The sequence below is a fragment of the Artibeus jamaicensis genome, unplaced genomic scaffold (genome assembly GCF_021234435.1).
Source record: "Artibeus jamaicensis isolate MK-2021 breed Jamaican fruit bat unplaced genomic scaffold, CSHL_Jam_final contig_354, whole genome shotgun sequence".
Taxonomy (NCBI): Eukaryota; Metazoa; Chordata; class Mammalia; order Chiroptera; family Phyllostomidae; genus Artibeus; species Artibeus jamaicensis.
The window spans coordinates 11,961,158-11,988,735 of NW_026521803.1; the positions used below are offsets into that span (position 1 = coordinate 11,961,158).

A 27,578-nucleotide genomic window follows, 5' to 3' on the forward strand; every position below is an offset into this window, starting at 1 on the left:
AATAAGACATATACTATATCTTACTTAGTTGCAAAAAAAATCACTGATCCTATCTTTAATATAGAGAGTTGAATCGTTCTCTTGTATGGTCATTTGTAAGGTTATCATTTGGGATATGCTGATTGTTACCACACTGGTATAAGATACAAAGCTTTAGTTGTGATTTAGGGGAGAATTTTCTTTGTTTAAAAAAATTAGCATGAATTCCTTACAGTTTCTTGGTTTAGAATTATTTTGCTTTCCTTTTCCTACCTATCTACCATGTTGGTTATAGGAAATTAATGACAGTATTTTATGAAAGCAGAACTCTGAAGAACTGCTTAGCTAAGTTACAGACTTTATTGATGCTAGGAAATGTTTCAGCAATGGTGTTTGTCATAAATATTAAGTCACAACTTGAATCCCCTTCATACGTAATTTCATAATCCATGTTTGCTTTCACCTGTTAAGGAGTAGAGTTTTATCTTGATCATATTTTCCCTGTGGGTTTTCTTCTCTCTAATACAGCTTTAGAGGATGTTCATTTCTTCTTTGCATTCTGGGTATAAGGATAAGCTGTTAAATTTGGCCGGTTTTTATAACGTGCCTAATAATTTTTGTTTTATTCTTCCTATTGACTTCTTCCAATTTTGTCATTCTCATTTGGCACTTAAAAAAATAGGCAGCCTTCGGGTTTGCCCCCAGCCCAGTCTCATTTCATTGAAGTAGCTCCTGCTGCATACTGTTCTTACGGACCTGACAGGTTATCTGTCTGTTTGAAAAACTTATTGTTGTTTGGCTGCAATGTCTGTGGATTTTCCTGTAATTCAAACATTTTAGTTTCAACTTTGGGTCTTTTCCCCATTTCTATTTTTGCCTGAAAAAGTATTATATGTGTTCTCTCTATTGTAACTTTATATTTTAAATGCTAACACTGTAAAATGTGGTTTTTAAAATTTTTTCCTAGATACCTTTCCTAAAATGTAAGTACTGACATTCTTCCACTTCACCCTTTATTTGAAAAAGGTTTTAAATAGATTACTAATTGCCCAATTCTAATTTCAAGCAAGCAGGCAGGCACATCTTTGTTAAATGCAGCTGCAGACTTGTCTGAAATGTATGCTTTGTGTCCTAGATTACTATCTAGCCATCAGTGTTTTCCTTTCTTACCACATCATCCAGAATTCTGCAGAGCAAGCCATCTGACCTTGGAGTTCAGACATCCTGATTCCTTACACATTTGTTATGTATATTGCAACCTTTATATCCATTTGAATATCTTCTTTCTCCTTTGGGAGATGTGAGTTGGGTGCGTCTGTGAAGAGTAAGACAAAGAATTCATCTACTTTCTAACAGTTCCTACCATCCCCACTTTCATCTGTTATCAGACAATAGAAGGAAGAGAAAGGAATGCTGTACCTGCTGACACATTTAGTTTCATAGTGCAACCTGTAGAAACCAGGCAAAAGTATTGAATGATTAAGATGCGCAATAGATTAGAAAACTTGTTACCTGAAGTTTTTAGGATTTTTGTTTATAGAAAATACAGGATAAAAACACTCTAAGGAATGCAATTCTCTGTAAAGATTATTGTGCAAGAAAAAAAGATAATAAGGCTCATTACTGATTAGAAAAATACATAATTTAGATATGAAAAAGGCAAGAGATATTCTTAGAACAAAGTTTAAAAAGATACAGTCAGTGAAACATATTTGATGCTAACTATTAAATAGGGCAATTTATGTTTAAACTTAGTGCTAGTGCTGCATGAGCCAAAACTCATGAAACACTGGAGAGGGCAAAATGAAATTTGTCATTAAAAGTACTTTGTAGCAATCAAATTAATTCAGTATAGAGAAAGACATTCCTAAAATGACTGGATGTAAAGAACTGGTATATATAGCAGAGAAATAGATGCAGATGTTTCAAAGCATTGCTCATCTAGGACAATGATTCTCCAACTGGCATGCATGAGAGTGATCTGGGAGAGCTTGTTAAAAATACAGATTGGTGAGCCCTTTCCCCCAGGGCTTACAGCAGGGGTGTCAAACTCATTTTCACCTCGGGGGTGGCAGCCACATGAGCCTCATGGTTGCCTTCAAAGGGCCGAATGTAATTTCAGCTCCTTAGCAGTTAAAGAGTAGTTACCTTTATACAGCCCTAAAATTATTTTGGCTCTTTGAAGGCAACCACAAGGCCGATATGGCCCCCAGTGAAAATGAGTTTGACACCCCTGGTTCTGTGGTATATTAGTCTGGGTGAAGCCTGAGGATTTATATTTCCAACGAATTGTCAAGTGATTCTGCTATTGCTGCTGCTGCTCTAGAGATCACAGTTAGAGCCATTGGTCTTAGGAGAAAGAAAGGGAGCCTTTAAAATCTGTCACTTCTAATATTCCATTGACTAAATGGCCATAGAAGTTTAAAACAAAGTACTGTCATTTGGGAAGCTGAGAGTTGGCATGTTGAACTGCCATTGTTCAGTTACTACCAATTACTATTTCAGTAGGTGTTCTTTTGGAACCAGGAAAGGGACACTGGGTTTTGTTTTTAATAAATATTTTCATAAGAGACCTTTATTGGTTATATTTCTTGATTGGTGTAATTTACATAGAAAAGATGATATTTTTTCCAGAGCTTCATGAGGTTACTTACATCTTTAATTTTGAAGTATAGTGTCAGGGTGTCTTAAGAGACATCTTACTCTTTTGGTAGAAGGGGTTCATATTATTTTTAAAATATCAGTGGACTAGAAGTCAGGAGTTTTGGATTCTTTTTTGTGTATGTGGTTGTGTTTTTTTGTTTTTTGTTTTTGTTTTTGTTTTTTTTAAGTTTTGGATTCTTGATTCAGCCTACCATTGTCTAGATAGCATTTTGGGGAAGTTAAATTTCTTTGAACTTAGCTCAATTATCTTGTATTTTAAAAAATGTAATAGTACAGCCCTGGCTGGTGTAGCTCAGTGGATCGAGCACGGGCCTGCGAACCAGACAATCGCAGTTCGATTCCCAGTCAGGGCACATGCCTGGGTTGCAGACCAGTTCCCTGCAGGCCACTTCCCAGCAGGGGACGCACGAAATGCAACCATACATTGATGTTTCTCTCCCTCTCTCCTTCCAAAGATAAATAAATAAAATATTTAAAAAAATAAAATGGATGTAGTAATTTATAGTTTAAAAAAAATGTAATAGTACATGCTCTGCTTATGTTTCACAGTTGTGTAATTTAAGAAAGGTGAAGTACAAGAGGCACACCAGCCCTGGCTGGTGGTGGCTCAGTTGGTTGGAGCATCAAGCCATAAACATAAATGTTGTGGGTTTGATTCCTATTTAGGTCACATGCCTAGGTTGCAGGTTTGGTCCCCAGCCAGGACATGTATTAGACGCAACCAGTCAATGTTTTTCTGCCTCCCTTCCCCTCTCTCTAAAATCAATAAGTGTGTCCTCTGTTGAGGATAAAAATAAAATAAAATGATTCTGTTAAAAGGAAAGGAAAGCTAGTAGCCTATAAAACACTAGCTAGAGAAACATTTAAGATAGATTCCATTGAGCTCTTAAACGTAAGCTGGAGAGATTGACCATGGATATGTTAGGTTTTTTTCATTCCAAAGGACTGGAAAGAAGATCGAGGAGAAAGAATGTAACAGTGAGAACTGGGGCAGGGGGCAGGGGTGGGCATGGGTTCTATAATCTAATATGAATACAGCACAGCACATTTATTTTTTATTTTTTAAGATTTTATTTACTTTTTAGAGAGAGGGGAAAGGGAGAAAGAGGGGGAGAGAAACATCAATGTGTGCTTGCCTCTCACGTGCTCCCTACTGGGGACCTGGCCCACAACCCATGCATGTGTCCTGACTGGGAATTGAACTGGCAACACTTTGGTTTGCAGGCCTGCACTTAATCCACTGAGCTACAACACCAGCTAGGGCAGCATATTTGTTTTAAATAATACATAAATCAAGTATTATGTTTGCGTGCAAGGGAGAAAGTGTCTAATTGAGATTATATGGAATATGCTATTTTCCTGAAAGGCAGAGATGGATTAGAAAGGCTAAGAAAGCATCAGAGTATGCATTTCAGAGTCCAAGAATCTCAGGTGTCCTGATATCATAAGAACTAGCCTTAGTTGTTGGGAGAATAAAATAATCATACCCCATACTGTTTGATTTGGTGGACTGCCTGCTTAATAATTGTCTTGAAGGGGTTGAAAAGGATCCTGTGTTCTGTTGTGGTATCCTTAAATTCCAGGTGGGGGTGGTGATTTTTTTTTTGATAACTTGCTTTTTTGGTTTAAGATTTCATCTGTTGCCCTGGCTGGCGTGGCTCAGTGGAATGAGCACTGCCTGCAAACAGAAAGGTCATTGGTTGGATTCCTAGTCAGGGCACATGCCTGGGTTGTGGGCCACGTCCCTAGTAGGGAGCATGAGAGAGGCAACTGGGCCATGTATCTCTCGCACATTGATCTTTCTCTCTCTTTCTCTCTCTTTCTTTCTCCCTTTCCCTCTCCCTAAAAGTAAATATATAAAAATATTTTTTAAAGATTCATCTGTTAATAGGTTTTGGTATGGTGTTATTTGTTTTGTTCTGTAGTATAATATTTTGGTATTAACCTTGCTTTCCCAGTAAATTACAGTAATTCAGAAGTGATTATATAAGCATTGTTGATATATTTTTTAGTTTGGTTAATTCTTCTAAAGCATATCTAAAAATCTATTTAAGTTTTCATTTTATTAAAAAAGTGTGTTGTTTGGTGGTAGGTTTTCACTGTTATGTCTATGTATACTTAACTTTAATTTTGAAATTTAAGCAGCAGATCATTCTTTTTTTTTTTTTTAAGATTTTATTTATCTTTGAGAGAGGAAGGGAAGGAGAGGAGGAGAGAAACATCAATGTGTGGTTGCCTTTCGTGCATCCTCTGCTGGGAACTGACCTTCAGGGAACCGGCCTGCAACCCCGGCATGTGCCCTGACTGGGAATCGAACCGCGATATTGTCTGGTTCGCAGGCCCGTGCTCAATCCACTGAGCTATGCCAGCCAGGGCGCAGCAGATCATTCTTAAGTCTCTGTGTGCTAAATTCAAAACTGGTAGTGTACTTTGTTACTCTTATTTAGGTTCTTTCAAATATTCCTGTTGCTAGCATTAGCTGTTTTTTATTGCTACTAACATATTTATTGTTGGACAGCACACATAATCCTTGGGGGAGATGTCAACTTACCACGCTGCTCTTTCCTTTACTTTATATCATATTATCACTTCCCAAAAGTTTGTAGCAGAATCAGACTGAAATGACACCACACCATATTTTTAGATCATTTATTGTGAAAGACAGCTCTGCAGTTGTTTTTTGTAGTGTCAGTGCCTGCATTTTTTGATTCACCATACTGTCAGTATCATAATTGTCTAGATAATGTAGTCCTGCCTCTTAAGTACATCTCTGTACCTGCTGAGATTTGGCTCTATGATGCTTGGTTTATTCCTTGTTCATCTAGTTCCTTGGTTCTGTTCATCTAGTTCATCTGCCTAAGCTTTTGGTTTCTGTTTGCATTAATTTTAATTTTTTCCAGTATATTTTGTTCTTGAAAACTGTATTTAGCGTCAAGAAGTACCTTTATTGAACTTTACCTCTGAGAGCTTATGTGATCTTTAAGGTAATCTCTTAATGTGTTTTGGGTCTTAATTAAAGTCAGTACTATCATAGTTAAACAGGAACAAAGACAAGTATTAAATGCCAGGGATGAAATAATCTCTAACTGCTATTGCTCTGTTGTGCTCTAGGGCACTGACTTCAATTTTTTGGAATCTCTGCTTGAGACCAGAGAGATTGTGATAAAGTGAAATGCAGGCTTTGTCACTAGCCATGAAGGAATGAGTGAGGATTCTCTCAAAAAAGAGTATGTCAAGCCTGTTAGGAGCAAGGTGTGTTGAGAATAAAGCTCCAAAATGGAAATTTTATTGCTGAAAATGACAACCAAAATAAAATGCTCAATGGTTGGGTTGGACATTAGGAAAGAGAAAACAGTAAATTTAGACTCAGTTAACTTGAATGGATATATAGAATATATCTAATCTGAAAATCAGAGAGGATAATAGATCAAAAAACAAAACAGCACCTCAGAGACCCGTAGGCCTATGATCAAAGGTTTGACATTTGGATTATTAAAATCCCAGAAGAACATAAAGAGTGAAATGCTAAAATTTTTTGGAAAAATAGTGGCTGAAACTCCCCTATCCCCTAATTTAGAGAAAGCTATAAACCTAAAGATTCCAGCTCAGTGAACCCCCAAAGAAGGTAAAGAAACTCTGGCTCCATCATATCATAATCAATTTCAGAAAATAAAGGCATAGAAAAAAATTGAAACCAGCCTTAGGAAAGGATACTTTTCAACAGGTGGATCATAATTCAAATGACTGTAGACTTCCTGTCAGAAACCATGGAGACCAGTAGGAAGTAGCAAAATACTTTTAAAGTCCTGGAAGAAAAGAACTGTCAGCCAACCCAAAACTCTATATTCAGTAAAAATATTCTGCAGAATGGAGGTGAAATAAAGGCATTTTCAGATGAAGGAGTGTGAATACAATGTTGCCAGCCAACCTGCTCTAAAAGAACTGCTTAAGAAAGTTCTTCAGAATAAAGTGAAATGATACCAAAGGAAAACTTTAAATATCAGAAAGGGAAAAGGAACAACAGAAATGGTATTATAGACTATTTGTCTGTTTTTGAGTTTCTAAAAATGCTTAATTGAAAGCAAAATTATAACATTGTCAGGAATATTTATGTACATGTAATATATCAAAAAACTATAACAAAGTGTGGAGAGTAAAGGGACATAATAGGGGTTATGTGTCTGTATTCTACATGATGTGGTAAAATAATGACTCTTAGTAGACTGAAATTTAAAGTATATATTGTAATCTGTAGAGCCCCCACTAAACTTTTTTAAAAACTATATAAAAAGATAGTAAAAAATAGATAGATTGAAATACTAAAAGTTTATTTATAAACTTCAAATGTAATGAAATAGATAGGTTAAAATAATAGGATGGGGGAGGATACTTATGTGAGAAAAGAAGAAAATTCTCAAATTAATAATCTAAGCCTTTACCGTAAGAAACTGGAAAAAGAAGAGCAATATACACCCAAAGCAGCAGAAGGAAGGAAATAATAGTTAAAAGCAAAAATCAGTGACTTTGAAAACAGAAGGAAAGAAATAAAGAATATCAAATAAGCCAAAGTTGGTTCTTTAGTCAATGAAACTGATAAATCTCTTAAGACTAACAAAGAAAAATCAGATGTAAATCACTATTATCAGGAGGAAAAAGATGGGAAATCATGACAGACCCTGTGGATGTCAATAGAATAAGAAGTGATTATAATAAGTCTTTGCAAATAGTTTGACGAGTTAGATGAAGTGACCAATTTCTTAAAAAGCACAAACTATCAAAACTTGGCAAGATGAAGTAGATAGCCTCAGAAATAACTGTATTTCTACAGAAATAACTATTTCTACAGTTACTAAGTAAATTGAATTTATAGTTATAACCTTCCAATAAATCTCAGGTACAAATCATTTTACTTAGTGAATTCTCCCAGTTACAGAAGAATTAACACCACTTCTCCACCACTTTTGTCAAATCTAGCAATTTATAAAAACTGTATGACCAATTAGAGATTACCCCAGGAGTGCAAAGCTGATTCAATATTCAAAAATCAGTCAACATAATCTACCATGTTAACTATCTAAGAAAGAAAAAACATGTAATCATGTTAATTAATGCAGTATATTTAACAAATTTCAACATTTATTAATAATAACAACTCAGGAATCGAGGAATAAAAGGGGGGCTTCCGGACTCTGATAAAGGACAGCTATTAAAACCTCACCGTTAATACCATTCTTAATGATGAAAAGATTGCTTTCTTCAAAAGATTAGGGAAAAAAAGCAAGGACATGTGCTTCTATCACTGTTACTCATCTAATGTTGAGTAATTTTAAGTCCTAGCCAGCACTATTAGGCAAGAAAAAGAAATAAAAGGCACATAGATTGGAGAGGGAGAAATAAAATAGGTTGTACTTTGGTTTTCTTGACTGTTTAACAGAGCAAAAGTTTTTAATTTTGATGAAGTCCAACTTGTCAAAAAATTAAAAAAGCCTTTTTTTATTGGACCCTGCTATGGGTGTCCTAAGAACTCTTTGTTGGACCCCAATAGTAAAGATTTTGTCTTCTGCTTTTTGCCAGAAGTTTCTAGTTTATATTTGGAGTTAATTTTGTATCAAGTGTGGGGTGTTGAGTCAAGGTAGGTTTTTTGCATGTGAATGTCCAGTTGCTTCAATATTTGTTGAAAAAAACTATGTTTTCTCAATGAAATTGTTTTCTATTCTGATAAAAAATCAATTGGCCATATTTATGTTCTATTTCTCAGTTCTTTTTTCTATCCCATATCTGTGTCTGTTCTTTGTACCACATTATTTTGATTACTGTAACCTTATAGTAATTCTTAAAATTGTGTGGTGTAATTTTTTCAATTTTGTTTTTTCCAAAGCTGATTTAGCTTTTCTAGTTCTGCCTTCTCATGTAAATTTTAGAATCAATTTGCCTATACTTATTTTTTTTAAAACCTTATTGGAATGGTGTTAAATCTGTAGATAAACTTGGAGAGATTTGAAATCTTGATTCTGTTGTGTCTTGCAATCCATGAACACACAGTATTTCTATTTATCTGTGCTTGCTTTTATTACTTTAATCTGCATTGTGTGGGTTAGAGAATACAAATACCTGTACATGATGGATATATCTGAAACTATTTCATTTGGGGGAGAGCTATTCTTCTAAGTGGCATTTAAAAAAACTTATTTTTTCCAATGTACCTTAATGTTACTTAGAGATACAATTATTGAGTATGTTGACCTTGCATCTTGAAACCTTGCTAAACTCATTTACTAGTCCTAGGAGGATTTTGTTTTTTGTTTTTTGTAGCTAACTGGAGGTTTTCTGTGTGGATAGTCATGTCATTTGCAATCCTGTTTCCACCAGCAAGCAGTTTAGTTTTTAGTGAACTGAGCCTGTCCCCTTCACCCACTGTGTATGTCAAGTCCGCATGAATGCCCATAGAACTTCCTTCTCCCTTAAAAAAAGCTTAGTTTTTCTGTACTGTGCTGGCCAAGGTAGATTGTTTTTTGAGAAAGTTTGAGACCAACAAAACTATGGTCGGTTTCATTTTTTGTTAGGGTTTTGAAAACTTTTCTAAAATGCATATGAGATTTCAAACAACCAAAGTATAATTCACAGAGTGGGAGAAAATGTTTTACTACATGGGGAGAGAAATTTGATGACAGAGGTCAATTTTGAAACTTTATTTATTTGGTATGACTATCTTGCAGATGCCATTTCTCTACAGAGAAAGAATCAAAATATAGCTTGTTTGATTTAGGTAGATTAACTCCATTCTGTCACCTAGAATTTCAGGATGTGATGTCATCATACTCTAAAACGATGTATTTTATTATAAAGGCCAGCATCAATAAGATCATTTACAACTCTTGAAAACAGTTTTCTAGCAATTTATACATAAGTGAACAAAATTTAAAAGGATTACTGCCCTGTAACTTGTGGAACAAATAGACAGTGGTTCTTAATTTTTTTAGTTAAATGGTTTCTGCTTCACTTAAGATTCAGTTACCTATGGTTTATTCTTTGTTATTGTCTAAAGTAATCTGTAGTGACCTTTACTTTGTACCTTCTTGAAACTATCTTTTTCACCATACACTTATTTCCTTTTGTTTTTTAAATATGTTAAAACTTCGGTCAGTGTTTTTTAAAAAATAACCTTTAATGTATTATATATAAAATGTAAAAATATTCATATATATAAGGTTCCCCAACAGGTTACTTTCAGTTGACTGTCCTGGAGTCTGATCTTGCTGAATACTCACCGAGCAACCAGAGCCAGGGTCTTTCCCCCTTTCCTTCCATAGTGAAAAGACTTTGATGGGAATTGAACGTTCTTGCTCTTCTGGAAAAGGTTAAGGACTTGTATAATGATATTGTATTTGACTTTCTCACTTTGTTTTTTTTGAAAGGATACCATTTGATACTTATTGCTTTGTAAATGATGCTGTATTCCATGCTTTTATTTTCCAGTTTTAATGTCTTGTTGATCTGACTTTTAATGGGGCATCTTTAATGAGCAACCTTGCATAGTTTAGTACCTACCTACCTACTAAAAAATTATATATTGTACCTTTGGTCATTTTGGGGTAAGTATGATGAAAGTTATACAGTAATACTGACTTTCAGTATTTGTCATGAAGATAAATGTAAAGTGAATCTGTGAGAAAGTGTGCTGTGTTGACAATGTTGTGGTGAGAACACTTGGCTCTGAGTTCTGTTTCTTCCACTTAATATTTGTGTGACCTTTATGAAGTTTTTCTAACTTTCTAGAGCCTCACTTCCTCCTTTAACTTACAAAAAAAGAGAATGAAGTATATGTGTAATTTTCATATGTTGTAACAATTCATATGTACCTTTTGGTGTGGTTATGAGAGTTAAATGAGTTAATTTTTAGCAAAGTGCTTTATAAATCATACAGCATAGAACTATTAACTATAAAATACAACAACTGTCTTTAAGTGATTCTCTTGTAATCTGGAAAGGTCGACTATGATTTGGCCAATTTCTCTCCAATTTACTGTTCAATTTTATTCTTCAGGCATTTCTTACTTGAGTTTAAACTAAGAGATTTAGCTCTAGATGCCTTTCTTTTCTTTCTTTTTTTTTTTTCCTCTTGTGTTCTTTACTTCTTCCTTACCTAAATTCTGCCTCTCCATTTAGAGATTCAGGACTAAAGACTTTGTTGGAGTAAGTGAATTAGGAAATGATGTGCCCTTGATTAGGAAGATCTGATATTTATTTTACATTGAAACTATTTGATGAATAACACAGAACTAGGCTGAGTGATCAGTTTCTTTCCCCCTCTGAGCATGACTATGTGTAAACATTGCTTTTTCTTTTTTTCAATTCCATCTTCCAGTTACAACAGTTGGAGCTCGCACAGATTCAGCAAAGAGATGCTAACCTCACAGCCCTTGCTGCTATTGGACCAAGGAAGAAGAGACCGCTGGAGTCTGGGTCTGGAAATGAGGTAGTGATACAGTGTTTGTTATTTTATTTTTCATGTTAAGACAGCATGCCAAAAGGAAGCAAAGACATGCAAATATTATAGTTTACCTTACCTCGCACACTATTGTTGCCAAATGCTTATGAAAATTCCCCTTTGTCTATTTCATAAAAATCTTAACTTTTATTGTGTTTTTAAGGTTTGTATTACCTCGAACTTTACTCCTACTTATTACACATTTTATACTTCTTCCTATTCCCCATAGCTAGTCATACTGAGTCTCACTGTCTCATTTTTTTATTTCTGTGCATTCTTTCTAGTGGTCTTATGTAATATTTTCTCCTCCCTGTGTATCTAAATCCAGCCTGTCTATTAAGATAAAATTGGCTGTCTTATTTCTTCATGAATCTCAACTCTTCTTTCCCACACTGCCTTGTTTTCTGAGCACTTAGTGTTTGCATGGCATAAATTTGTTCTCTGTTCCTTGTGTGCATGTTTTCTTTTGTAAGGTTTAAAACTCTTGAGCAAGACTATAATCCTATTTTTTGTATTGCCCACAAAACTGGGCATATATATACTCAATAAATATCATTAATTGTGTAACACCCAGGAGGAACCTTACTTAATCTGTAGAGCAGTTGTTTGATATAATAATAGGTTTTCAGATTGATCATCAGATCTGAGATAGAGGTCCAGAGAGAGCCCTGAGATAGGGTCAGCTATGAAGAGCCTCACTTAACTGTCTGCTCTGTAAAATTTAATTGTGCTTTGAGACATGTTCCTCCCCAGCGTTGACCCCTTATCATTGACAGTTCCTAAGTGAATGACAGCCATCTCAGTAGAGAAAGGATTGTTTTCATTATAAATGTGATGTATGCAGTCTGTGTTCACATACAAAAAAAATTCACAATATAAAAATATTTGAAAAAATAAATGCTTACCCCTCACCAATGTCCAGTCTCCCATCCCCTGCCCAGTCAGATGTAATGACGGTTAAGGTTTTAACATAGCCTGAAAGAAACTTAATGAATGTGGGTGTGTATCACATGTGCATTTACAATCCCCATGTTTGATTTTATTTGCACTTAAATGAGATCAGACTATTGTTCTGCCCTTCAGATTTCCCCTTTTCCATAATCTCCCTCATATAATTTACTACCATAGGTTTAAAAGTATGACTTACAGTCAGCCGCCCATATCCACAGGGTCTGCATCCTCAGAATCAAACAGAAGGAAAATACTTGAAAAAATGTTACACTGTGCTGATGTATATTGTGTAGTTAGGCCTATGACGGTTCCATCTGTACTGAACATGTACAGATTTTTTTTCTTGTCATTATTCCCTAAACAATACATTATAACATCTGTTTACATAGCGTTTACATTACATTAGGTATATAAGTAGTCTGGAGAGTATGAAAACATATGGAAGGGTATGTGGAGGTTATATGTGAATACCATACTGTTCTCTACAAGGGACTTGATCTGTGGGGGTCATGGACCCAATCCACCATGTACACCGAAAGACAACTGTGCTCTGTTTGGATAAATGGGCATTTCGGTAGTTTGCACGTTTTTGCTATAATTGCCTCTCAGAACAACACCCTGTGCCTACACTATTGTGTGCTTACCCAAGTAGCTGTAGGCTAAATTCCTAGAAATTGAATTTCTGGGTTAAGGAGTATGCACAATAGGAAAAACTTTCTGGAAAAATTCAAACATATACAAGGAAGGAGACCATACATAGTACAGTGAATTTCTGTATACCTCCGCCCTGTTACAACTGCTATCAATGCATGCCTGACCTTGGTCCATTTATATCTGTACTAACCTCTCAGGTAAATTTTTCACCCCTCAGGTTATTTTAAAGCGAATCCTAGACTCAATATAATTTTATTCATAAATATTATTTGTTGCTTTTGATTTTGGTATTTTAGAATTATCGCCTGAATAAGTTGTGTCAGTCTTTTATGTCCATTCGTGCCTATTGGCCAACATTGTCATTAACACTGGGGATTATCTTTACCATCTGTGCTTTAAAATGCAATTTTTAATAGAGTATTATGGGTAAAATAGAACATGTTTTCATGTGTATATGCATTGGTACTTTCAATTTTCCTTTCCCCTCTGTATTTTTTAATTGAATAAGAAAATGGAACATTCCATACCGCCTTCACTTTTTCAGTTTGAGCATTATTTATCTAAAAGTCTTTATTTTCCCAGAAAAATCAGTCTTTCATTTCTGTTTTCTGGGCTTTTATTGTATTTTAAAAGCCTTTCTGTTTTAATTTTTATTTATTGATTTGAGAGAGAAAAACATCAATTTGTTGTTTTACTTATGTATTCATTGGTTGATTCTTGTATGTTCCCTGACCAGAGATCGAACCCCACAACCTTGACATATTGGGCCGACATTCTAACCAACTGAGCTACCAGGCCAGGGCTAAACCTTTCTTTTTCTTTTTCCTTTTTTTTCTAAGTTGGGATATAATTGACATACAACATTGTAGTAGTTTCAGGTGTACAATATAATGATTTGATATCCTGTGTATACATTGTGAAATGATCACCACAATAAGCCTAGTTAACATGCAGCACCACACATAGTTACAGTTTTTTTTCTTGTGATAAGAACTTTGAAGATCTACTGTCCTACCAACTTTCAAATGTATAATACAGTATTATTAACTGTATTTTTCATGCTATACATTACATCCCCAAGACTTATTTATTTATTTTATAACTGGAATTGGGTGCCTTTCTTAGAATTATGTTAATACTTCTTTTATTTTACCTTTTAGATACAAATCTTTGAATTATTCACAGTTTCTCTTTAATAAGCATTGAGATACAGAGCTTTATTGACCTCAATCCTCCCTCATTCTCCCCCAGGCTAGCAAATTGCCCCAACAGTATTTATTCTAATTCTTTCCTCGGTGATTTGAAATACGGTGGTACCTTGGTACTTGTCATTAATTTGTTTTGGAACTCATGACGAGTGCCTAACCAGCGAGTACCAAAAGATGAAGCATCTTCTCCTGTGGGGCAGCGTCATGACTCACACAAGTTCTAGCAAGTGTGACAAGTCCTGAGCAAGCACCGAGTGCCGAAACATTTTTTTCTCGTGAAAATGAGATGAGTACAGGGCTTGACAAGTCCTGAAGCTGATGAGTACCAGGGTGTGACGGTACCACCTTTATCACACACAACTTTGTATTGATTACAGATTCCCTTATGTATTTGAATGTGTCTGTATATTGAGTCAGTGCTGTCTGATGAGAAGTTTCTTTGATGAAAATGTTCTATGTCTGTGGCCATGTATGGCTGCTGAGCAATTGAGCTGTGGCTATGTAACTAACTGAAGAAGTAGTTTTAATTTTTAAAAATTACTGTAAATTTTAAGTGTCACATTTGGCTAGTAGCTACTATATTAGTATAGCAGGACTACTGTAGCAATGTATATCTATTTATGCTTATTTGTGTATTAGTACTAGATCTTTTTTTTACCTTTAACCTCTTATAATGTATAGTCAGTGTTAATCACAGTCACATTGCTATGCAACATACCTCAGAACTCCTTCAGCTTGCTAAACAACTCCCCATTTCCCCCTTCCCCAGACCCTGGTAACCACTTTGATTCTATGAATTTGACTACTTAGATGCCTCATATAAGTAGAATCATACAGTTATTGTTTTTTGTGATTGGTTTGTTTTGTACAGTATTTGTTTTTTGTGATTGGTTTATTTCACTTATCATGGTGTCCTCAAGATTCGAAATCTTAATATAGCATATTTAAAAATCTGGTAAAACTAGTAGAGAGTTTTTTATGTTTCTAATTCTCTGGCACAGAACAACCCCCTGCCCTTTATTTTTGGTCTATTTGCATATAAATGTTTGCGAGTATTTTATTAAAACTGGGGCATGCCATTTCATCATTAAGAATGTTCCTATAAATATGGACTAGTTAGCATATTTCTTTTGTGGCAAGAACCATTACTTAAAACTTTTTTCATTTGCCTAGTTATTATTTATAATATTACAGCTCCTTTAAGAAAGAGCTACAGGGAGTTTTAAGTCCCTGTCCTACTTTTCTGTATGGTAGGATTATTCAACAAATTCTGTTAAATGTTTGCTTGTGGGGAAGCATTGTAGCATGTTGAATAAGTACATGTTCTTTGACTCAGACAAATCTGGGTTTGGTTCTTCACTCTCAAGTTTTATAACCTTTGACAAGTTCTTTAAACCCCATACCTCAATTATCTTCCTCTGAGAAATGGGTATTATATCTGCCTTATAATGTTTTAAGGACTGAACTGTGTAAAATGCTTAGTTATTTTTTGGCCTAAAGGTGTACAGGCTTAATAAATTAACATTGTTGTCATAGTAGTAGTAGTACCATTATTTTAGCTTTTAATAGTGTTTCTAAGTAATATTAATGAGCCATAGTGAATTTGAAATGTCCATTAATCTCTCCAAAGCTTCTCTTCTCTGTCTCATTTGAGTTTGCCACAAATTTTAGAAACATTAAACATTTTATAGTTTATAAAATGTATTTTCATTGATTGTATATTTGAATCCAAGAAAGTCCAAAGGGAGGAGTTGCGGGGGTGGGGGCAGAAATGTACTCTTTCAAAACAGTGATAAAAATCAGCTTATATGATTTATGTATCAACATCAAAATGAAAAAGTTATTTTCAAATTTCAAACCAGATGTATTTTAACTTGGGTGTAAATATACTGTACTGTCTGTTTGCTTGGTGCTTCTTTTGTTTTGCGAATTTAAGCATATGTATTTTCCCCTGTATTTTCTGGACTTTGAGCCTACAGAGTTGTCAGACTTTCACTGAATTATTCAACAGCCAGTACTTTAATGCCACCCTGAATTGAAAGCATCCATTTCTCCAATGAGCCGGTGACATTTTAGTATAGCCCTTATGTTGAAATTAATAGAAGACTATCTTTTGTGTTAATTTTTAAAATTCATGATGTTTTAACTTTAAAGGCAGTTTTCTTTTAGAATACGGGAAACTGGAAAAAATACATTCTATGCTTTTTGAGTGTTTATTAAGAATACTGCTAAAAAAAAAAAGAAGAGAGAATATTGCTGACTTATTTGCCCCTTCAGTAACTTAGACTGCATTCATCAGGATTGTTGAAAGCTCTTTATTCACTTGTTTATTCTCTCACAAATAACAAAAAAAAATTATGTGTGAAACCATTTATATTTTTAATATTCTAGACCTTGGAAACCAAAGCTTTACTTTTTGTTTGCTTTTTTCTTTATAGATGAGAGACTGAAATCTTACCTTTTAATATACATTTTCTGGAATAAGCATATAATCCCAGAGGGCAGAGAGGTGAAATCTAGTTCTTTGAAGACTAACTCTTTATCTTTAGTTCAAATGTAGGTCTTTCCTACTGATGGAAGAGGTTTTAGTTTGGAAGGTGGAATATACTGATGGCGGTTTAAAAAATTGTAAAATTCAGAAAATTAAGCTTAGTACCTTAAGCATTCATAGATCACTGTTTATGTAATAAATCAACAATAATAATAAATTTGGAGAAATTAATTTTAGACCTTCACCCTTTAGTATGTTTTTCCTGTTATGTAAAACAAAGCCAAACTGCCTCTTATCCTTAAAAAGTCTTTTCTGTTTGTACAGTTTTGGGTCTGGCACAAATAACACAACTTTTTTGTTACAAGATCTTTTATTACAAAATCATAAGTATGTAATTCTGTAACATAACAATATCACACTCAAGCATACCACATGGCATTTTAGGTGAAATGTTGAAATTAAAACTAGAAATTATTACACCCACATTATTACCCTACCAACCACAATCAAGCAGGTGTTACTTCTGCCAGGTCCTGTATATTATACTGGCCTCTTTACAGAATTACACTTGGCATTCTCAGAAGTCTTGGTAAAGTTGAATAGCATTAGCTACTGTCTCCTTATGGTATCCTGGCAAAAAGCAACAAGTACCAATTACTTATATAACCTGGTATTTATACAGCCTGTTGGTTTTAGCTGAGGAAATTATTTAAAATTTACTACTTGGAAGTACTTGAATTTATCCTGAATTTACTGCTGTTGTTTGAAGTTTATATAAATAAATAAACAAACAAATAAAGTATATAATATGTGTATATATATAGTTTTTAAATTAATATAGGCTACATAAATACTTAGAATAAATTAGAACTTACTTGAAGATTTAGAGTTTTTACATGTATGTATTGTGTGTGTATATTGCTTAGGCGATGTGTTTCAGGTTTCTTGGAATGTTAAGACATTAATAATTTTACTTCCTGTATTAATTTTAGATCCTTGGATTAGAAATCATCTTTTTTTTTATTAGCAGCACTTTAAAATAGTTCTTGTAACTTACTAATGATTCAACATTGACATAGTGTTTCTTTACTTTTGTTGAATGACTTTAAAAAATAATGTCATGTACATAATAGTGATTTTAGTGATAAATAGTGATTTAGTGATTTCATAATCTGTATTATGAAAATACAGATTTTGGAATGTCAGCATGCAGTTTTTTACCAGTGTAAATAAATGAGGCCTCCTGAGAGCATTTAATTATTCATTTGTCTTGAAAATGCTGATTTAAAAAAAATAAGTGGTTATAGTACCAAATCAGCTACATGGTACTTATATTACACATGTTCAATTTTGTGATGCTTAAAATAGTGTTCATTTGCTAACTGAAATGAAGAAATTACCATGTGGATAAGTATATGCACTTTCTATGTAGAAGCAGGTTAGAGTACTCCCTTGTATAATTCTGAATCTTGGGGATAAAAGGAAAAGGGGCTTTTATGAAACTTTGGTTAGTAATAAATTAGAGAATTTGATTGAAAAATTAATTCCAATTTCAAACCAATGTATTTTTTCCACAGTAGAATTTCAGTACAGAGATGGGTGTCAGATACTGATAACAGTTTTGTTTTCAATCCCCACAATTAAGGGTCTGTTCTCAAAAAGCGTTTCTTCTTTATTGTACTTTTTAATTTTACAGCTTGAAAATAAGACATCTTATTTAGAGTATTCTTGTAAATATTTATTTTTAAACCAAGCATTCTTTATATATTATTAACCAAATATTTGGATGTAATCTATAAAATGCTTCTACTGCAGAACCCTAAATCTCTATTTCTAATTATTTATGTTTGATGATCTCATTGCAGGGTTAATAATAGAAATTATCATATTGCTGTGTTTTATGAGTGGATTTAATGAATATAGAGGAAAGAAGATGAGAAGGACCATGTTTGAATAACATGTTAAGTTCCATTGTTAGGGATAGTTTATGCTGTAGCTTACCGAACAGTGATTATTTGGGAAAGAGATGAACTTTTTGAAAAAGCCTGTACCCAAAAATCACTGTTCTACAGCAGTTTTCTGTAGATTTTGTTAGAACTTTTTGTATAAACCTTAAGGTCTTGTCAGTATCTGTTTAGCAACTACCTTTTGTGTCAACTTATATTTCTCTTTAGCTTCGATTGGATGTTTACACCTTTAGGTAGTTAATATGTTTTAATTTGGGGGGAGGACATAGGCAGAGGGAAGGGAGTTTTCAGAAAGTTACAGGCAAACAGCAATTTTAAAAAAGCAGAATAAAGACATAAATGATGTTATAAAGGAAACAAGAGTTATGAGAATTTCTCCTGTGTGTTTTATTTGGTGATTACCTGGTGCGTCTGAGTGCCTTGAACAAACAAAACGTGGTTGTGCTCTGTCAGACACCCGGTCCTCTGGAGGTCAGAGCAGGTCAGTAGTGCTTCATGCACTTGAGAGTAAAGGTATCAAGGTTCAGAAATTCACCCCATCAATTTTTTTGGCATCAGGCATACAACTTTCAAAATTATGTAGGAAATAAAGTTCTTTTGAGAAAATAAACTTATTTGAAGAAAAATCAAAAGTTGTCTATGAATCCGTACTGAGGCACTGTAAAAGTAATAAAATACATTGTGTTTTCAGAATTTTTTCTTGAGCTTTGTTACATAACAAGTATATAATAGGGTTTGAGATAGCAGACAATAAATAATTTGCATTAACTTGGCAAATTTATATTGATTGCCTACTGTTTTGAAATTTTTATTTTATTCTTGTGAAAAAGAAAAATATCTGTAGTCACTTTAATAGATAGCCAAAATTACCTGGGCATTCCACTAATTTGAATATATTTGAGAAAAAATTTATCAGTCACAGTGGCACAAACATTCTCTCTCTGTTACTCATGATTTAAAATACACCTTCAGTGCCTTAGGATGTCATTGGTATTGAGTAAAAGAATTGCTTAATGGAGTCCTAGAACTACCTCTGAGTCTCTGAAGGAATCTGTGTAGAAGTAGCCACCTTCTCCCCATTATTTCTGTGTGTTGATGGTGTGCCCCTCCTGGGAAGTGAAAGCCAGCTAGTTAAATGCCAGCTAGTGATGCATCTGATTTTTAAAACAAGCACAGAAAGCACTCAGCAAGGCAGCTTCCTGCTTATCACCAAAAATGAGGTCTGGGAAATGTACGTTCTGCAAAGGCAGTGATCATCTTGGAGAGTGTTCTGTTCAGTGACAGGTGAAACTCATGGTATTTGTGTGCGTGTGTATCAAATAAGAGGAAAAGTTAGAAGACAGAGTGAAATGGAGTCCATTGCTTTGTCTTCCTCAGAGAAGATGGTATTAGGGATTTCTGGACTTAACTATTTTCCCTATTATTGCTTTTCCAAGAATCATTTCAATGTAGAGCAGGATAGGGCTTCCAAAGTCCTGGACCAGTGACAGCTCTCTCAGACAGAGTGCCCCGTGCATTCTTTGTACCTGGTAGAAAATATTATTTTGTTTTTAATTTCTTGATTTTTCTTCACTGTTCCCACCTATCTTTATATAGTTAGTTATATACAAGGATAGTTATAAGGAATTTTTAAAACCAGAGCTTTTTGGAATATACTTAGACTAGATATCAGGAATAACTTTCTGACACTATTAAAACTAGCATGGATTTACGTAGGTATGTAATCTGTAAGATCCTTTCCAGTGCCAGCATTTTAAGTCTTTAAATTTCTCTGAAATGGAAATGCCTTTTTCTAGAAGAGGATTATTAGAAGGGAAATTGCTCTTTCAACAAATGATTATTGATTTTGCAGGAGAAAGAAGTAGGTCTCTAATATCTGACTTGCTTTTAAGATACTGTGTAAAGCAAGGAGTATAAAGCAGATAGCTTTTTATTTGGGAGAAGGGAGAGCTTGTTAACTCTGGTCAAAATGTCTAAATGGTATAGAAGAGTATTAAAAACAGCTTTTAAATATCTTGGTTATCCTTTCCAAAAATTTCCATGCATATATTTGGTTAAATTATATGAATTTAGCACTTTTGTAGATGAAAAACTATTATTGACAATTACATATAGTTCAATGTAATGCAATCATGTATATGTATATATGTACACACATTTTCAAATGCATATATAATAGTACTTTATCAGGCACTTAGATTGTATTATCTTCTTTAGTCCTTATAACTCCTTTGTAAGATCATACTATTTTTCCTTAATGAAAAAGTTATGGTATAGGGAGGGTTCAGTTACTTTTCCAGAGTTCTACAGCTAGTAGAGGGAGAAGCCCAGATACATATCCAGAGACCTGGGTGTTAAGGACTTTGATGGAATGATCCAAAAAGTCCTATTCTACAACTTGTGGAGCAGTGTGCCTTGGACATATGTCCATAGTGGTACATGCTTTTTGTGGCATAATTCACTGGCCCACTAATAGACTTTTAGAATATGTTTGTTTTTCATAAACTGAACATCCTATGTCTTCATGTACTAATTTATTTTGCGGATTGATTTCTAGAAGTGGAACTTCAGGTTTAAGGGTTAGATTTTAAGAGATATTTCCATAATGATTTTCAAAAAGCGCGTGCCAGTTTCCACCACTGTGTGAATGCGTATTGCCCTCGTTAGCAGCATATGTGATCAGTTGTTCTAAAATGTTCTAAACACTTTTTCATTAATTGTATCTCCACCCTCCTTCAGAGGTTGAGGCTCTGTTTTCTGTAGAAAACAAATTGTAGAATGTGGAACTACCTCTTTAATACCCTATGAGAGAAATACTTGTATTTTAAAAACTTTTAAGTATTACAATTATTGATGCACAGGTTTTCTCATAACTTAGAAATGTGTGTATTCCGAAATAGTGAACTTTAATGAATATTTGAATGATCTTCTGTAGATGTCATTTTGTTTACCATATTTACTAGTTTTCATCATTTGAGGATATGAGTAGATTATAAGTAAAATGTGAAGCCTGAAATGATTTGGGGAAACTCAACAGCTTAAAATCTGTTAGGGAACAAACAGAATTTGTCAAAGATACTTGTCTGTCTTCCTGGTTTACAGTGGGTGATTCTTCATTCCTAAAAGAGTGTGAGTTATTTAACTACAAGGCTATTGACATGAAAGGGCACAGCTTTAACCTTCATGTCCTTGGGGGGCACAGGCAGTGCCATTCTTTACCTCCGTTCTCTTTTGCCAGGCTACAGGGGAGCCATAATTACAGCTGACTTATTAACAGATTTATTGTCACTTAACGCTTTCTGTAAATATCTTGTAGACTTATTAGGATTCAGAGCTTGTTACTACTTTGTATAAAAAAAAAACTCCTAATATTTTGTGATTCTTTTACCTTTTATTTTGTTCCCACTTTCATAAATCTGCCCTTTTCATTAATGACTTAAACATCAATCTAAATTTTAGTGGGAACTTTTAAATTCTCCAGAGACTTAATGGTTGACTGTCAGTTGTCGTCAGGGACTTCTGTGAAATATATTGGATTGTACATTATGGGTTTATCTTTTCTTCTTCCCAAATTCCCCTTACATGTTGGTAAAAGAGTGAAGACAACATAAATACACAAGAGTAAAGAAGAGAAGAGAAAACAACAATAAGAGTATTCAGTAGTGTTTCAGTTAAAACTGACTTAGATTAGAGACTAGGAGCATTCTTTCTGGGAAAATAAATAAATGGCCAAGAGAGGAGGTCTCAAATAAAGGACAGAGATGGTGGGTGGATTGGTATTGTGTCCGGTTATCTAATCCTCACTTCCCAGGATTCCTGTTCTCTCTAGCCCCTGGTTAGCATGGGCCTTGAGGCATTTTGATTTTGAAAGGCAGAAGTAAGGCTGCCACTACGTTCTTCTTATTCTCCAGCGGTCAGTACAGGGACACTGGGAGCTATGGCAGCTCACGAACGGTGTTGGCACAGGAGCAGTGGGGTGCCTCAGCTCTGCCAGATCTTCTCTTTCCATTTCTCCTAACCCTGGGCCTGGCCTGGCACCAGACGCACAGTTAACAGCAGAACATAAACTGTTCAACCAGGTTCACAATGACATAAGGCCTAATCTATGTAATAATGCTATATTCTGTATCATCCCTAGTGTTTGATCACATGCTAACTGGTACAGATTGTGCTCCAGTAGCTGCAGAGAACCAGAACCTTAGTGGTGGATTCATGAATTAGTTCTGGTTTTCCACAATTGATTCTCTGATCTACTTAGATTTAAAGGCATTAATGACCTTGCTTCTAGTAGCAAAGGGGACACTGGTGATCCATGGAACGCACTGGTAAAACAGTCACTTTATCACCTGTAGACACGAGTAATCAAGTGCCTATAGAAGATGAGGCTTTGGGAGACTGTGTTCACTACCACAGGACATTTTAGTGAAAATAAAAGTAATGGTATAGGTTGGTCCCCTAATTGTATGCTGGGGAACTTAGGGAAGAAAAGAGCTTTAGATTCTGAATTCTGTGATTGTTCTAAAAGGAAACCCTGCATCTTGTAGCCAAAGCAGAGATTCGTGAAAGCCAGACTCCCAAAGTCCAATCCTGCAGTTGGCTGAATTACAGTGCAAATTGAATGTCTAGTCTTGTAGAGTCTCTTCTGTTCAAGTTACAACATTGGGAAGGAATAGAAAACCAAAAATTAGGGTGGGAATATGGGCAGATTCTAGGGAAGCTGAGTACCTCGAACTCTTCCATTCTGCCTAGCCACCTTTGCCAGTCCTTCTGCCTTTGAGGGAGCTTAGTCTCCTGAGGAACCGGTAATGACTTCCTTTAAGTAGGTGCCCTGTAAGAGACTACTGATTTTCCTCTCATTCCTTCTATAGCTATAACCAAACTAGTCTCAAGTTCCAGAATCCCCCAGAGGGTGAGGTACTAAATGTTACTACGCATAAAGATACATACTAAAAGAACTGCATGATTCTGCCTGCATTTACCTGGACTGTGGTGTGGAAATGGATCCTGCATGTGTGGAATCAGAGTAGAAAGAATATAAAGTTTGATCAGGCTGAGTTTATTGATACGGGCTCATAAGCAGAGATTCCAGAGTGAAGGTATTAGGCCAGAGGGCTAGGAGTGGCGCTAACAGTTTGGTTGACTGAAAACTACATTAAAAGGTGACTTAAATTAAATAAAGTTGAGATACATGTTAGAACTTTATTCGTATACTGCAGAGGAGGTTGTTAAAAGGCTTAGCGAGGTTAGAATGCTAGAGCGGGTTTTTCATTTAAAAACAAAACCAAAAAAAAAAAAACTTGATCACATGTGTCCCCTGAGTAGATCCTTTTCTCAAAGCTCTAAGATATACATTCAGGAGGGGAGTGTCAGCGTTCCTAACAGCTCTGTTGGCTATTCTCTTTAAGCCAGTAATGATGGGAGTTGTTGCCATCGAACTAGGGTCCTAAATTTAGCGAGAATGATAGGATCTCAGGTAGCAGAGACAGGTGGCACTTAATTGCTAGAGACAAGTTAGGTGTGCTTACTGTAATGGGCAGCAAAGCCAAAGCACTAATATCAGAATAATCTGAGTTGCAAGGATCTTTGACGTGGCTCTTTGGTCACAGTATCCCTGGAACTGAATAGGTGGGCAGCCTATTAACTCTTCATCAATTTGTGAAAACGGAAGAGCTCTAGAACCAGCAGTGTGACTTGGATGACCTCCATAAAGCATTAGAGCCCCTCATCCAGTCCCTGGACTTGAGCCATTTCACAGACTCAGAGAGGTCCTCTTAAGGAAAGACCCTGCTATAAAACCAGAAATTTATGCTGTGAATCTCCTAGCCTGTCCCCAAAAGACTTACAGCCATTTACTAGTGACCGGGCATTGGGGAAGGGAGAATGATCTGACTTTTTGGGGATTGCTGAACACTGACTCTGAACCTAATGAATTCTAGGGGACCCAAAACACCACTGTTTTCCATCAGTCAATGTAGTTTTGGTGCAGGTCCACCTCACAGTAGGCCCAGTCCGGTTATTTCCGTATTTCTGGAATTCATAATGGGAATAGTCACACTTACCTACCAGAGTTCTCACACTGGAAGTGAGAGAAGGCCGAGTGGAAGCCACTAGAATGCCTTCTACCTACCAAAATAGGAAGCTGTTGCCTGGAGAGACCGCAGAGCCGCCACCAAGGATTCGAAAGGTGCCTGAGTCCCGATTCCCGCCACATCTCCATTCAGCACATCTGTTGGGCATTAAGGAAGACGGGCGGGTCTCGGAGGGGGAGGACTGATTGTCATAACTTAGTCTGGCATTGGCTTCAGTTGCAGTTATTGATCGTTGTTCCAGCTGGGGTTTTGTTGCTAGAGCGAATCCGTGCAAATCTTGGCATTTGGTATGCAGATACTGATCTGGCATATTTTTTTCCTCCCCTCTATGCTTTTTAGCAAAGACTGTCAGAATTAGTTTGCTTTCAACTGGCAGGCCCAGCAGTATACTATCACTAACCTATCCCTAAATCAAGCCTTACGTTATAAGCTAGTGTTCAAGGACCTGGACAGCTTCTTCCTTCCACAGGTCATTATGCCGATTCAAATACTGATACATGTTTATTGGAGCTATTGAGCTAGAAGTAACAACTCCTACAGCATTTTGCCAGAGTGCATGTAGGCCAGAGGGTGAGAATACTACAAACTCAGGGGCCCGCCTTCATGGTGAACTTGCTAGGAGTCCAGTTGTTTAGGTGATGCTGAGATAACCTTTGCAAGTAAAAGACAACTTGCTATATCTGTCTTCTGCCATCACAAAGAAAGGGACACATTTGGATTTTAAAGCAGCACTCACCTCATTTCATCTGAAATGGGGACCGTCTCCCTCTTCTCAAACCTGACTCTGCTGTTCCCCTAATCAGGAGCCCCAAAGCTTGCCCTTTCTCCTTCATCGAGGTGTCTGGAGTCTGTTCTGTCTTCCTCTGTTCTCTTTCCAGTGAGTCCTTCACTGTCGGCTCTTCCCAGGTTCCTTTCCTTGACACTCAAACCTTTTGATTCCTCAGACTGCTGCTTTATTTAAGGATTCCTCCCCTGATTCTGTAATATGAATTTTTATATTTAAAATGTTTATTTTCATCAAAATAACAGGTATATTGTAGGAAACTTAGAAGAGGAAATTGAAGTTATCTACATTCACATATTTATGAAATTCATAGTGATATTTTTGTTAACCTATTTTCTTTAATGATATAAAGTGTACATCTTAAACATGGCAGTAAATGTTGTACACATTTCATTGGCATACTACAATTTATCCGTCTCCTTGTTGGACATGTTCTAGCTGCCAGCCTGAAGTTGTGTGGTGGTAGCTTCATGGAGACGAGTAGGTGAGATAGTTGTTAGAGGACTGGGTAATGCTTGGGAATAAGCCATCAGAGGACTTTACCTTTCTGTTTCTCTTCCAGATTTTGCTAAGAATGACAGAAGGGTTTTAATTTAAATGCTCCAAAGCCCATAATATGGCTTATTTCCACTGTCTGTTCATTCATATAAGTGATATTTTGGGCACTAGGCACTTGGTCATACTACAGACATTGATTGGATATCAACTAAGTGCCAAACACTGTGCACTGTATTCAGAGATACAAAATCCTTCTCACGAGTGAGGAAGTTAGAGGTAGTGGCATTACACTGAATACCTGTGATGGCAGACTCAAATACAGAGTAGTGCTAAAGTGCGCAGGAGTTGTGCATCCTCCACACTTGGGGTTTGTGTTTGTAACATTGGGAAACCTGCTTCCTATGTTGTGTTAAAGAACTTTGGTGATGGGATACAAGGGTAGAACAGAGAGATTGGAGGAGTTCCAGGAGAGAATTACTGTCAGGATCAAAAAAGAAACAAATATTTTGTGACATGATCAACATTTTGAAACAGGAAAAAAGAAATGAGAGATGAGACTGTGGGGAGAAACTTGGATGTGCTCGTTGATGACAGTAAATGCCATACTTGGATACTTGGACTTGGTCCTCTAGGAGGTTTCAGCCATTGGAGTATTTTAAGCAGGAAAATGTATTATCAGATTGTATATTTCTTTAGAAATATTCTCATTGCCACATGAGCAATATTAAAACTGGTAATAGAGAGGTTTCTTAGAAGGTTGTTGGAGTGATCTAGGCAGAAGATAATGGAGGTGAAATGTAGAAGTAGATGATTTGGAAATTGTTCTAAGAAGGTGGAACTGATGAGGGCTGGATGGAATGTAAGGGTAAAGTTGGCGCCTGGTTTTCTGGCTTGGGCATTGGAAGTTCACTAGAGGAATATGATTTGAAACGTGTTGAATTTATGATACATTCAATTAGAGACTTCACTAGGAGATTGAACAATGAGGTCTGGAATTTAAGAAAGCAGTCTTTTGGATAAAGATGGGAGGGTGGTCATTAACATAGGAACCAGTGTTACCTTGACTGCTCTCTTAATTACACAAGTAGTTAGGAACTCAAAGCCCACGATTACATGTCACATAGTCTGTTTTGACATATTACTTTTATGAAAACTGTTGAAACAGATTTAGAAGTGACAAAGTTCTAGGGCAGAAGTTAACATGCGGGGTTGTCAGTGTTCTGAAATAACTCAAAAGGAATAAAAGGAAGATGATAAAAGGCAATTCCCTTGCTTCAAAAGTTCTGCTTGTTGACCAGCAGAGGGCAGTCAGACTCGAAGCTCAGTCTTTCCTGCTCTGTGCTGCCCTTCAAGTCCTACAAGCTCAGGTCTTTCAAATATTATAGATTTTCAGTGTTGTTACACAAGGCCAGGCACCCAGGGTGCCTTTGATTTATCCTTGTTTCTAAGACTTAGAATATGTTTGTTTTTTTTTCTTCTAAATTCATATCTTCATTTCACCCCCTGTTCCTATGTCTAGTTCTTGTTTTGTCCTTAAAATTTGAGCTTGAATTATCCCTTAAGAGCTGCTATGGTAACATGAGGTTAGAGTGAAAACAGGTAGCTAGTCCGAGAAATGTAATGCAGTTTTTCCACTCTTTATTAAAAATTACAATTTTTGTTTCTAGTTAACTATTAAGACTCAGGGACACATTTCTGTTTCCTTAGTCTTCAATTCAGGGAATAGAGTGAAGGAAGTTGACATTAGCTTCTAGAGACAGTATTGATAAGCCTGGTTGATTCTGTAAAGCAGCAAGCTCCTCCAC

General features: G+C 35.7%; 1 protein-coding gene across 2 annotated transcripts in view; it reads left to right on the forward strand.

Moving 5' to 3' along the window:
* The window catches only part of TAF4B (TATA-box binding protein associated factor 4b), a 129,119-nt gene that overhangs the window by 94,557 nt on the left and 6,984 nt on the right, over nt 1-27,578 (forward strand). For both annotated transcript variants that reach the window (XM_037127847.2, XM_037127848.2), the window contains exon 14: nt 11,009-11,119. In XM_037127847.2, the coding sequence (XP_036983742.2) occupies nt 11,009-11,119 (111 nt within the window). The remainder of the gene's footprint in view (nt 1-11,008; nt 11,120-27,578) is intronic.